Here is a 12,835-nt window from a genome sequence, read left to right on the forward strand (position 1 = left end):
ACAAGGACTGAATGGAAGGGTCTATAATGGAAACTGCTGTCTTGAAAATACCCCATGATCTAGTACGCCAGAACCCTGAAGTTCATGCCTATAACACACACCCTGGTGGTGTTACTGAACACCAGGCACGAGAATGGTTTCAGGAGCCTGTTCCAACCACAAGGTCCCCATCCTTGAACTGGCAAGTCAAAGAGTCATGTACACCATAGCTCTAGGGAGACTCAGTGGAAGGGACCTGAGGTTTTACACTGCTGTTAGAGAACTAGAAAAGGGAAGCTTCCTATCAGGCCAACACTCGGAGGTTTTGTGTGGTAGCCATAGAACAAGCGCTAATTGGGCGGCTATTTAATACTGGGAGAGTCACCAGGAGCAGAACCCACCTGTGTTGGATGGAGTAAAGCCGGGCAAGGAGGGGCTGTTGAGGCCGGGGAGCAACACGGGCGGAATGCCCTGGATGGCCGGATATGCTGTCGGAAGGTTGAGAGCCTGAAGAGGGGCGTTGTCAAACATCCCTTGCTGCTGCGCTGCCAGTCCGAGGACCTCATTGGCCTTTTTGATCCGGTCCAGCTCTTGTTGAGCCATCAGCTGACGTACAGTGGCTGGGTCAAAGTATTCTTTCTCCTTGTCCAACTGGCTTCCAATGGTGTCTTTAACTTTGGAGATATGCTGTTGGGAAAAGATATGGTCACGTACAGACAGCCGAGCGCTGTACTTGATGCCACACAAAGTGCACTCTGTTTTGGGTCCCTCGTAACTTGTTTGGTTTATACCAAAATGCTTGGCCATGCTTAACTTGGACTTCTTTTCTTTTGCCCGGGCATTCTGGAACCAGACCTGAACCACTCTCTTTGGCAGTCCAATGTCATTGCCCAGGACTTCACACTCTAGCATGGTGGGTGTCCTGTAGTCATTAAAGCATGACTTGAGGACCTTCAGCTGCAGATTGGTCATCTGAGTGCGAAAACGTTTCTGCCCGGGCCTATCCCCACTGTCTCCAGATTTGCCTGCTGACCCACTTGCACCAGGGCTTGGGGAGCAGGGGTCTGCAAGGCTCGAGGTTTCACTGTAGTCCACTGTACCTTCATTGTCATATTCCTTGCTGTAAAAGCTCGGGGCTGGGCTGACCAGACCGGATGACAACCGATCTTCATACTCGGACATTGCCATCATGGCTGCTTTGGTCAACCCTTCACTGGGCGCGGAAGAGGATTTGGTTTCAGTTGCTATTCCCGTCGCACTGTCGTTATCCGCATTGCCCTCGTCTCCAGTAGTGGTATCTGTGATCGCTGTGTTGACTGAGGAACAGTCGTCGTTGTCCAGCTTAGTTTGGTCAAAGTTTAGATTAACTGAGGACATGGAAGGGCTTTCAAAGTCTTCAATCCCTTCCACCTTGATGGAAGAAGGGCTAAGAAGAGTTCTAGGAGACAACTCCATGGTTTTGCTCACAGGTGAGAGGGGAACACCTTGGCCATCACTACTGCTTGGGGGTAGGTGGGAAAAGCTAGTTCCATCAAAAATATCTCCTTTCATCTGGAGTCCCCCATCGCAGTCTAAGAGCATCGCAGACAGAGTTAGGTTGTAGCCAGCTCTCTTGGCTTCATGCCAATGACGGGACCGGATATGAGCCTCCAGGGCAGTCTTGGCTTTGAAGAGCGCTCTGCAAAAAGGGCATCTCCTGTGGGCCTGGGCTGGGCCCACAGCCCTGAACTGTCCTTTCCGTTCCCGGGCTCGGGTGTTCTGAAACCAGACTTGTACCACGCGTTTCTTCAAACCCACCTCATGCGCAATGTGATCCAACATCTTTCGAGTTGGATTGGAGTCCAAGAGATACTTTTGGTAGAGAATTTCTAGCTGTTCTGGTGTAATAGTTGTCCTCAAACGCTTGTCTCTCTGAGGTTCTTCTCCTCCCGTCCCACTGTCATTCTCTCCAGGGCTGGCACTGGCCTTTTCCTCCAGCTTCCTCTTCAGAGTGTTCATCGTGGAGGTGGGAGTTGAAGGGGAAGTGGCCGAGCTTGCCGGAATCTGAGGTATGGCCCCAGAGAGCAGCTGGCTTGCCAGCAGTGGGTTACTAGGGTCAAACAGCATGAAAGGCATATCCAGGGACCTGTCCAGAAACTGGGGGTGGAGGAACTGGTTCTGCGCGCTCAGGAAGTGAAGCTGCTGGTGCTCCTGCCAGTGCTCGAACGACGGAAACGCCAGCTTGCACTGCTCGCACTGGTAGGGGATTAGCTGAGGAGGTAGGTTGGCCAGCTGCTGAGGAGTTGACGTGTGGAGGGGCTTCAGGGGCAGGTGGGAGAGCTGGGAGGGACTGGGGCTCGACTGGGGTAAGGGGCACTGAGGGGGTGGCGCTTGCGGAGGAGGCTGGGGCAACGGAGCGGGGGACGTCAGCTGCGGGAGCTTTTGCTGGGCTGCATTTGTCTTCTGCTCGGGCTGCTCTTGCAGCTGCAGCTCTGCCTTTGGTTGTCCTTGCTTTTCTTGGGTCTGGTTTGGCTGGGCACTGGGAGGTTCAGCCTGCTTTGGTTTCTCATCACTCGCCTCTGGTTTTGAACTGAAGGTGGCCAGTTCGTCAGCCTCTGATGTAAGCTGCAAGAAAGCAGCGGAAGCTGTATTGGCCGTTGGTGCTGGGGTGCTGTAAGCCTGGGAGGGCATCGGGGTGCTGCACGAGGAGCTGGTGGGCGTCAGGATTTCCATGGCGTCCATGGAATCCTCGTTTTGGCTGTCATCCTGCCCCTCCTCATCCTCATCCTTGTAACACAGCTTCTTCTGGTGCTTGATGAGATCAAAGATGCGCTGAAACACCAGGCTACATTTTTTGCACTGGTAGTTCAAGTTGCTCGTTCGAATATACCTATCATTTGTAAGTTCCCGCCGCTCTCCGTCTTTGCCCTCTCCCTGATTCTCGTAATTTTTCCTGGCCTTCTGTCGGGCGTTTTGAAACCAGACCACTATGACTCGGGTTGGAAGGTTCAGTAAATTAGAGAGTTGCTCAAATTCATCGTCCTTGGGGTAAGCATTGGCATCAAAGAAGTCCTGCAGGACCCTCAGCTGGTAGTCAGTAAATCTTGTTCTTGAAGACCTCTTGCTCCCCCAGTACTCCTGCTTCTGAGGTTCTGGCGAAGGGGGCCGCGAGTCGATCTTGAGCTCCTCCAGGCTGGTGATGGGAGGGTTGCTGAAGTTGTAAGGGGAGTCCTTGTTACGCTGCCGCTCTTTGAAGAGAGTGTTTCTGAACCAGTGCTTGATCACTTTCTGGGGCAACCCGGACTTGTCTGCCATCTCTTTGATCTGCTCTTCACTGGGGGAGTTGTTAATGTCAAAATATTGCCGCAGGACTCGGAGCTGGTCATCCGTGATCCTGGTGCGAGGCCTCTTATTCTGCTGCTGGAGCAGACTTGGATTGAGCTGATGCTGGTAGAGCTGGGCCAGGTCCGCAGGCAGAGGCTCCACAGGTCCAAGCTGAGGGGGCAGCTGGGCTGGCAAGCTCTGCAGCGGCATCGTCTGCATCATCAGTGGCGAGAAGATGGGCAGCTCCATGGGCATGGAGAGCTGGGTGAGCGGCACGGACGGCTGGGCCGGCGCAATCGTGGGCGAGGTGATGGGTGGCGCTGACACGGGGATGGCTGGTGTGGAGGCCGGCTGGGGCGGCGCTGCCGGAAGCGGGGGTGGCGGCGGGGGCGGGGGCGGCGGCGGCGGCTCGGGGGTCTGAGGCCTCAAGGGGTACAGCTTGTCGTAGTGCTCTCGGTACTGTCTGGCAAACCTCTCCAGCTGTTTAAAGGGAAAGTAATTCTGGTGAACATGCTCTTGATGACTCTTTAAAATCAAGATGTTCGAGAACAACTTGCCACAGGAGTCACACTCGAGCTTTTCCGGATTCTCCCCCTGCTCAGTCTTCCCGTTCTTCTTCTGTACCTTCTGCTTGTTCTCGTTGTACTGAATGACCAGCTCAAAGCCAAAGTTCTCCAGCAAGGCCTTGGTGGCGTTCCCTCTGGCGTCCGAGGCGATGCGTGGAGGGAGCATGGAAGGCTCACAACTACCCCCTGGGGCCAATTCTTTCTTCTCTTTGGCCTTCACGGCATCTGGCAGTGATTCCTTTGGTCCCGAGTTGCCCTCTCCCCCCTCAGCACCGTCCCTCTCTCTCTGGCTTTCTTTTTCCTTTTCTTTGATGACCAATTTGTTTTTCTTCTCGATGTGCTGGCTGGGCTGTAGGAGGGCAGAGTGACTCTGGGGCAGAGAGAGCTGGCTCTGCTGCTGCTGCTGCAGGACCTGCTGATGGCCCTGCTGCGGGACCTGCACCTGTGCCTTCAGCTCTTCCAGCAAGCCTGGGCCTGCCCCCGTCAGCGCCAGCGCCCCGCCCGTCACCGGCAGGCTCACCTCGGGGCTGAGCTGGAACTCGGCGCTGGGGATGTAGAAGGGGAAGAGGAGATGCTGCTGCTGCTGCAGCTGCAGCAGGGTCTCCGTGGCCATGGGGAAGTGAGGAAGGAGGGTGGGGCTAAACAGCTGGGACTGGATCAGGGCCGCCTGCTGCTGCAGCTCCTGCTGCAGGTGAGCTTGAACTTGGGCCTGGGCCTGGGCCAGGGTCTGTGCTTGCTGCTGCTGCTGCTGCCTGGATGTGATCATATCTGCCAGCTTCTTCCGATTGGCTTCCTTGGGCTCTGAAGGGGAAGCGGTGTTGGCACCGCTGGGATTCCCCAGGGGCGGCATTCCTCCACTTTCAGTGGGCACTTGGCTCAGTAAGCTGGCGCTTGGAGCAATGCCAGCACTGCTTGGGTTGGTGGTGGTAAAGGTGTTACTGGTGCTCACAGGACTTGGGGTGGAGGAGCTCAGGGAGACGCTGCTGCTGTTCGCGGTGCCATTGCTGCTGCCACTTGCAGCCTCCAGCTTGGCTGCCCGGGCCTTGGTTTGATGCAACACAGACCTCATGTGGATCTCCAGCGTGGAGCTCTGGCTATAGGCCACGTTACAAGTGTTACACTTGAAAGGTTTGTTGTCAGGGCTGCTGGTGGGTTCTGGCTGACCAGCTGCCGATTCCTGAAGGGCTCTCTTCAACTTATGCAGGTGGGAGACAGAATTGTAGTGCACTAGCAGGATGTTCTTCTGAGTGAAAGATTCCTTGCAGACGGTACACTTGTAAGGGCGAGAAGGGTCTAGAAATTTTTCCATGGTGAAGTTGGGGCCTTTTCTGAAAGGTAGAGCTCTCTTTGGCTCTGAACCCGAGTCTTCTTGTACCGACCCAGAGTCACTGCCCGTCGGGCTCTGTTTATCCTCCAAGTCACTCTCTTCTTCCTTGTCTTCCTCAACAATTATAGTATGGTCCTCGGCCAGGGTGGGGTCTCCCATTGCCAGGAGGTCTCCATTGGCCAGAAGGCCACCATAAAGCTGTTGGATGTCGGCCTCACTCAACTCCAGGTGGCTCGTCTCGAGGTGTTTTTTCAGAGCCTGGAAAGTTCGGAAACTGCGCTGACAGAGACAGCACATGGTGGCAGCTCTGATCACGTGGTACTGAGAGTGGAGCTGCAGCTTTTCCACGGTCTTGAAAGCCAGGCTGCACTGGTTGCAGCGGTACTTGTACACGTGGCGATCGGACACGGGCAGCTGAGGCCTCTTGGCGTGGACCTCATTGAAGTGCGCCTGGAGAGTGGCGGAAGTTTTGAAAACCTGGTTGCACCCCTTCTTCCAGCACAGGAAGCCTGAATCTTCTCTCACAGAGCCTGGGTCAGCAGGAGAGGGTTTCACATCGCCACTGTGTTCTGTGCTGGCAGAGGGCACGATGTTCTTTCCCAGATCATCTGAGGTTTCTGGAAAAAAAAAAAAAAATCAAGCCCAATGATAAAGAAGGCTTAGAGCTGTCTACCCAGCAAGGCCTCATGAACACAGAGTCTCATGATGAGGGAAATACCCAACCAACCTGCAGACACACACTCTCCACAGAGCCCCACACCGCTGAGAGCACGTGTTATATAAGCAGGTGCACAGGAATAGAGAAGAAGGAAAGGAAATACAAAAAGCCTCAACTGCTAGTAGGCCTATACCATAGCACAAATCTGTCTTTTAAACAATATTCATTTCAACTTCTCGAGAACTGGCTTGAAGGGATACCCCCTTTACATGGATCTGAACTATAGAATATGTGAATTAATGCTGTCCTAAGCTGTGGGGAATTTGTAAGAACCGCTATCCACTGTAATATAAGAAATTTGGGGACATGTATATATTTTTAGGCATTAAATAATTTCTTGTTATTATGTGACTTTTGACTGTCCTCTCTATTCAATAAGCAAAGAACATTCAAGTGGCCAATTATGAAAACACATTAAAACTTTTTTCTACAGTGAGATCATCACACCCATAAATATTCTGACCCTTTTTTGGGTCAGCTGTACACTGCCTAATATGGAAAAATCACAAGGGAGACACGGTGGGGCAGCAGTGTGGTGTAACTCTTCCCAACTTACTTAAACCTTAGCTGCTGACAGGGTGTCAAAGATGTAGGAGAGACTCATAAACAGAGGTCTAAGGCCCCGCCCAGCTAGGACCCACCGTGGGGCACCAGCAGCATCTATGCCTACAACAGTGTTCTTTCCAAATGCACCTCTCCGCTGCCCCCCATAAGGCACTCCTGGAAGTCTCAGAGAAGAGCTCTGTGCACAGATAGATAGCACCTAGAAAGACAACTAATCCAGTGCCCTGAGATCACCCATGTGCTCCACAGGTCCCTAATAATTAAGTCCTCGGAGAGGGAGTATTTGATGGCTTAGGGTGATACGTCATGGGTCTACTGGCTGACTCTCTGGTTAGTCACTTCCTCGCTGTATAGTCTAAGGGGACACGTGTCCACCAAAACCCCACTGGTTCTCACCTGGTTTTTTTCTCACTTCAAACCATACGAAGTGTGTACACAAATACATGCCAAGAACCCGTGTATCAAGTAGCTGACAACGGTGCCCCTCATCCCTTGCAAAGTTACGTTCAGCTTTTAGGAGTATCGTAAAGAATTCCTGGCACTCTTGCTCCATGAAAATTTTTTGGCCCCAGGTTTCATTTTGTTTACTCTTCTCAGGGGTCAAGAATAATGACACTAACCAGGCTGCTTTCCTGCCTCCTCCAAACTGGAGTTCCCGTCCCGATCTGGAACAGCCGCTGGGAGGAACAGGGTGCTGGGCATCGCCATCTCGGGGGTAGTCACCTGAAGGGCAAGCGGTAGAGAAGCGAGGAGAGCCAAAGGGCGAGGAAAGAGACACAAAATAGGGAAATGTGTTAAAATTATTTAATAAGCAAAATTAGCCTTCACCAGTGTAAAGCTGGAGGTGTCACTTTTCATAGCTCACTGAAGATTCATGTTTATTAGACAAAGCTCACATCCGTCAAAAGCGTTTCTACGGTTACATTCTGGACATAATTAGCAGTGCACACTTGAAGAATAATCTTATTATTAATATTTTTCCTTTATGCAGAATTTTGACTTTGATCACTGACAATGTTTTGTCATGGGCTGTGAAACTTCTTGTGCAACCAATTAGGTAGATAAGTTGAAAGGCCCACCTTAAGCTGCTGAAAACATAATAAGGGCCCTAATTAAATCATACCTAGTAAAGTACACTGTAATCTTGAAGCAGGGAGCATTGTAGTACTGTTTTCAGAATGTATTCAGGCAAGAAGAGGAGGGGAATAAGAGCGAAGGAAAGGGTGAGAAGAAGAGAAGGGAACAAAGGGAAGGCTAAGGACACGCAGACACACTGGCAGATTCTCCAGGAAACAACATTTTGTAACCCTTTACAAGCTGAGATCAAGTGCAGATGAGCATTTCTTATGACTCACTTCAGTCAGGATTTCTCCTGGGGTCTTTGCCTGAGGTACACAGCATCAGAGGGGACTTCTGGCCAGTGTCCCAGCCACAGAGGGTGCCCCGCACCCTACATTCTACAACAGGGCAGCCCCACCTTGGCCACGGCTGTTGTTTCCCAATACAGCGACTCCAGAATTAGCCTGGGTCAAAAGAGCTCCAATTTAAGGTCAGATCTTTCGGCATTTATTTCTCCAGGCTTTCCTGCCATCTGGCCACAAGCTTGTCCAAACAAGTTATCATTTGCCCTCCATTAACGTGATAGGAGGCCCTCAATATCCAACGTAAGGCTAAAAGGTTCTTCATTTAAGAAGAAGCAATATCTCTTTGCCTACTATAGGATGGGAAGGTAGTTGGCGATGATATTCCCAAATGAATTAGAAATCGTTCCCCGTTTGATGACAGCCTGAGAAGTAAACTGACCCTGAGGTTACAGGAACAGAAACTTACAGTCACCACTAACCTTTCTACATGGCGCCCAGCCCCACCTGGAGGCATTACTTTCCCATCAAACACAACTATTGAGATAGTATCTTCACTTGCTGTTACAAAGATTGGAACACCTAGATTACTGTTCAAAATTTAAAATATTTAAAATAAATGACTATTAATTTTTAACGGTTTGAGGATCCTGGCCTTGCTCAAAATCACTGCTGACATGTTCACTAGAATCATCCGTGGTAGGTTCCACTCCTAGAGGAAACTCAGACAGCTGTCCCCATAAATCCAAAAAGGTAACTCCTCGATACATTTCAGGGTATTAGGATAATCTCAGCAACCCGGATGCCCGTAGGTGCAAAAATTAAGCAACAGGCACTACGGAGAAGGGCTCTGAGAAACACTGCGTTTACGAAGAGCAGGTGCATGGCAGGTGAATGTGACACAGAATCCCTGCTCTCACAGACATCTGCACCCTCACACAAAGCTCGCCAGCAGCTGCTTACGGCTAGCTGTGGATGAATCGTTAGGAATGGAGCGGAGATTGCCAAACTCATTCCATCTATTTTCTTTTTAATAGAAAGCATTTCTGACCAGTGTGGTTGGGGAGTCCAGCGGGAATCCAAGAAGTGAAAGGTCACCGATTAATTTACAGTCCTCGACCGAGGGGGAGCACGAGGTTGGGGGCAAGAGGGGGAGAAAGGGAAAGGAAAAAAGACTCCCCCCACACCTCCTTTCTCGGCTGTAGCTGCGGGATCAGTCCTTTCCTGGGATCTTTAGGAATTATGAAAAATGAATCATGAGAAGTGAAAAAAAAAAAAAAGCCCTACAGAGTAAAAAAGAATAAAATTATCTAACACCTCAGCTGCACATCATTATAGAAAACTATGGGCTTTTTATACACATTACAGTAAGGCAGACATCCCCTCTAACAGACTCAGTACGACGGATCAGTAATTGTTTTCATACACTTTAATTAGAAAAACTCAGATGGCTATGAATAATAATGGAAAAGAGAGACTTTTGCACTTGAAAGGTTGAAGTCAATCAAGTGTGAATGACGGCAAAAAAGAAAGAAAAAAAAAGACACCAATTCATCAGCCCTCTGTTGTCTCGCCGCGACTTTAATCATAATTCCTGATTGGGATTCAAGAAGGCAGTAAGCAGCGGTTCTTTGTCTGCCTTCACCTTCCATCAATTAACTCTCCCCAAAATATAATCATCAACCTCACATGCTCCTCTGCATCTTAATCTGGGCCTCCAAACCTGTAAGTCTTGCCTCATACGTGTTTACATAATTACTTCTATCTACCTGCATCTTCTCATCTATAGTGTACCCAACCTCTACCTCTCCCTGAAAACAAACAAAAAAGGTTTGGTATATAAAATCTTAATGGGCAAGAAATTCCCAAAAGGCAAAGAAGAAGACCCCTAAAGAGAATCCTAAGGATCTAGAAATTCTGGTGGGGTCTGTCTGCGCATGGGTCTGAACAGAGAGGTTGCGATGGAAGCCTCTTGGCTGTGCAGGACGCTGGAGGGCCCCACGTCAGCTCTCGGACGCTAATGTTCCCGTGTCTGTGTCCACTCCTCCCTCTCCTGCCAGCTTCTCAAGCTCATCACTCAAAGTTACCACGCTTTTTTGTAAAGAGCCAAAAGTACGGTCCTGCCAATGGCTCACTGAGGAATTCTGCTCACGGAAGAAAATGAGAGTTGGCCAAAGGCTGAGTTCCTTCAATACTTGCCTTGGCACTCCTTGTTTCCCACTCATATCTGGCTGCCACACAGTGTGGAAGGTTGAGTCTATCCCAGCCAGCCTCTGATGGACCGGCTGAAAGTCCGTGGGAAAGGCAGTCGCTCAACAGTGCTGGGCAGAGTTCTGTAAAGACCTTCCCTTTCACTAGGAGCGTCAGAGCATGCCAGTGTGTAAGAGGACAAAACCTGGCCACAGCGTCATAACCAAGCCACCCCAAACGTGCCCAAACCACAGAGACCCTCGGAGGACTAGATGCTGCCAGCAGCTCCCCTGCACAGACAGCGTACGCGGCATTACTCATTCACTCTCTCTGCCCCAGCCCTCCCATCCACAGACTCAAAAGCCAAACAAAAAGTTTTAGGTTTGGCCACACAATAGTACACAATCAGTCTAAACACCTATACTTCCTACACTGACATCCATGTAGATTGATTCTTCCAATAATCTTACACCCATAAACACTGAGTATGTTAAGTTACATTCCCCCATACTCTACTCATTAATGTATAGAGGGGACCTCAGACTATTAAAACAGACTTTTAACCAAAAGTCAAAGTTTTTCTGGTAAGAAAATTCAATTGCTTAGCGCCATTACTTCTTCAGAATGTGAGCCTCTCAAGATCGGTGGCCGTGACCACGCAAAGCAGCTCCGTGGTGATGATCTGGATACCACATGTGCTCCTCTCAGCCCTCTGAGCCAAGTCAAGCATGCAGAGTTGACGGGAACGTAGGAAGAAAATATCATCTGAACAGGTGCAGTACCTTCCTAACAAGTAAACAAGTCTCACATATAACTAGAGAAATGTGGAGTTCTGCTCTGATGCTGAAAATCTTCAAGTTCAAGCAATTCACACATACGACGATAGAAACAGAAGAGCTCCACACTGGTACTAAGAATCTTCACGCTTAAGCCATTCCAAAACAACTTAGTTGATGAGAAGGAAGGGCCTCAAATGACTCTGCTCATCCATTCATTTGACCATCATTCACTAAACTTTGTACAAGGTCCCCGTGCTGCACGCTTGTTGAGACAGAGCAAGACCGGGTCCCTGTGTCCAAGAAGCTCACGTCCAGAATAACTACCCTTCTAGAGATCATAAACTCATTAGAAAATCTGATGAAAGTTGCAGGCTCCTAGAGAAAATACTTTTAAAACAAACTACTGTAGATAATTTCAGGAAATCACAGGCTCCCTCGAGGGAAATTCCTGGATTCAAGTTAATTGCCCTTGAACTACTAGGAAAGGTGACGTGGGTTTGTAAATACCTAGTTCCTACCTCCTGTTCAGTTCACCATTATTTTGGATTATGACTTAACTAACGCCTTTCAAGTTTCTATGAGGTGAGTGGGCCTGAAAGCCCCAAGGACACACCTTATAAAACCCAGAGTCTTAGATGCGGGTCTGGTCCCCACTGTGACATCTGGGAGGGGCCACGGATGTTGACTCTTTTTCGACAGAAGAAGCTGGAATTATAAGGAGCCCTCCCCACTCCTTGCTTTCTCTGGGTCATGGATATGAAATGGCCAAATACCACAACTTGAGCAGCCAAGGGGTATATACACTTCGCTAAATTCTTAACGGAACTGTTCATGCAAATTCACCTCTCAAGGCCACCCTGTCTGAGGTTAGATCAATGCAACCAACAAGTTCCACATGCTGGAAAGCAAAGGTATTTTCTTAGAGCAAGTACTGAACTTGGTTTCTCTGAGACCCTCATCCCCACAGCCTTGGCACTGCTCGCCTGAGTAGAGCTTCTTTCTGAAAGGCTCTCTATTCCAAGTGAAAGTATACATTTGCCAAAACCTAGACTCCCAAGGAGACTCAAATCCTTCATATTTCAGTAAAAAAAAATAGAATGAAGAACCTCAGATGGAGGGAAAGAAAGAGGGAAAGCCTCAGACACAGGCCTTCCTGGCACAGACCTGGCCAGTCTCTACACCTTGTGAATGAGGCACTGGTCCTGTTCAAAAAACTGAAGCATGGAGTTAAAAGCCAACCGCTTCCAGAACTGAGCAGTCTAGCTAGTGGGGGATCCAAAGTCGACGGCGCCAGGGAGGGTCTGGCTGCTCACTTCCTCCCCTGACCTCGATGGCTGCCAGCTGGTCTCTGCACGTCTGCAGCCCGCAAGCCCAGCAACTCACGGCAGCAGAGAGAGCTGCAGAGGTTTCTCCCTCCTTTCCTTTACTACCTTCCAAATGTGCCAGGCTGGGCGCTGGACCACGGAGTCTAGAGGGCTGTTTCTCTCTTTGTCTTGTCTCCCTTCTAAAATGTCTTCTATGTCGTTGTCTTATCTTTTTTTGTTTTTCTTAAACCTAAAACCCAAGAGGAAGAACTGTAGGGCCATATTAACAAGTCATATGGGCCAGAAACAAATGCAGCCCTGAACCAGATTTTAAAATCTAAGAATGAGAAAGACTGAAAAAGGAGGTAGGTGGGAGAACAGGAAACATATGAACAGTTCACACACACATACACACACAGTGAGTGAGAGAGAAAAAAGAGCTGAGAAGGGGACTGAATTGGAGAGAAAAGCTTCATTAGACTCGGAGAGGCAAGCAGCGGCAGTATACCAAGGTCACTTTTAATTTAGACCATCTAATTGGCAAACAGGCTCCAAATGGCTATCATCTCACAGGGCTTGGAATTAATGAAGCCCGATTATTTTCATTACCTTCCTCTGAGATGGAGACAAAGTGAGAGCTGGTACCCAAGTGGGTGCCATAGCCTCAGGGCCGCTGGCCACCCGAGAGCCCCCAGTGCAGGGGGGCCAAGCAGCCAGCCTGATCTGGAGACTCGGATGCACAGG

At 49.7% G+C, this 12,835-nt stretch overlaps 1 protein-coding gene across 3 annotated transcripts in view; it reads right to left on the bottom strand.

Annotated features, from left to right (window-relative positions):
- The window catches only part of ZFHX3 (zinc finger homeobox 3), a 423,800-nt gene that overhangs the window by 13,103 nt on the left and 397,862 nt on the right, over positions 1-12,835 (bottom strand). For all 3 annotated transcript variants that reach the window (XM_082369757.1, XM_082369756.1, XM_082369755.1), the window contains 2 exons: positions 7,078-7,180; positions 381-5,792 (listed from right to left, as the gene is read on the bottom strand). In XM_082369757.1, the coding sequence (XP_082225883.1) occupies positions 381-5,792; positions 7,078-7,180 (5,515 nt within the window). The remainder of the gene's footprint in view (positions 1-380; positions 5,793-7,077; positions 7,181-12,835) is intronic.

Source organism: Balaenoptera borealis (assembly GCF_965194805.1).
Source record: "Balaenoptera borealis genome assembly, chromosome: 19".
Classification (NCBI taxonomy): Eukaryota; Metazoa; Chordata; class Mammalia; order Artiodactyla; family Balaenopteridae; genus Balaenoptera; species Balaenoptera borealis.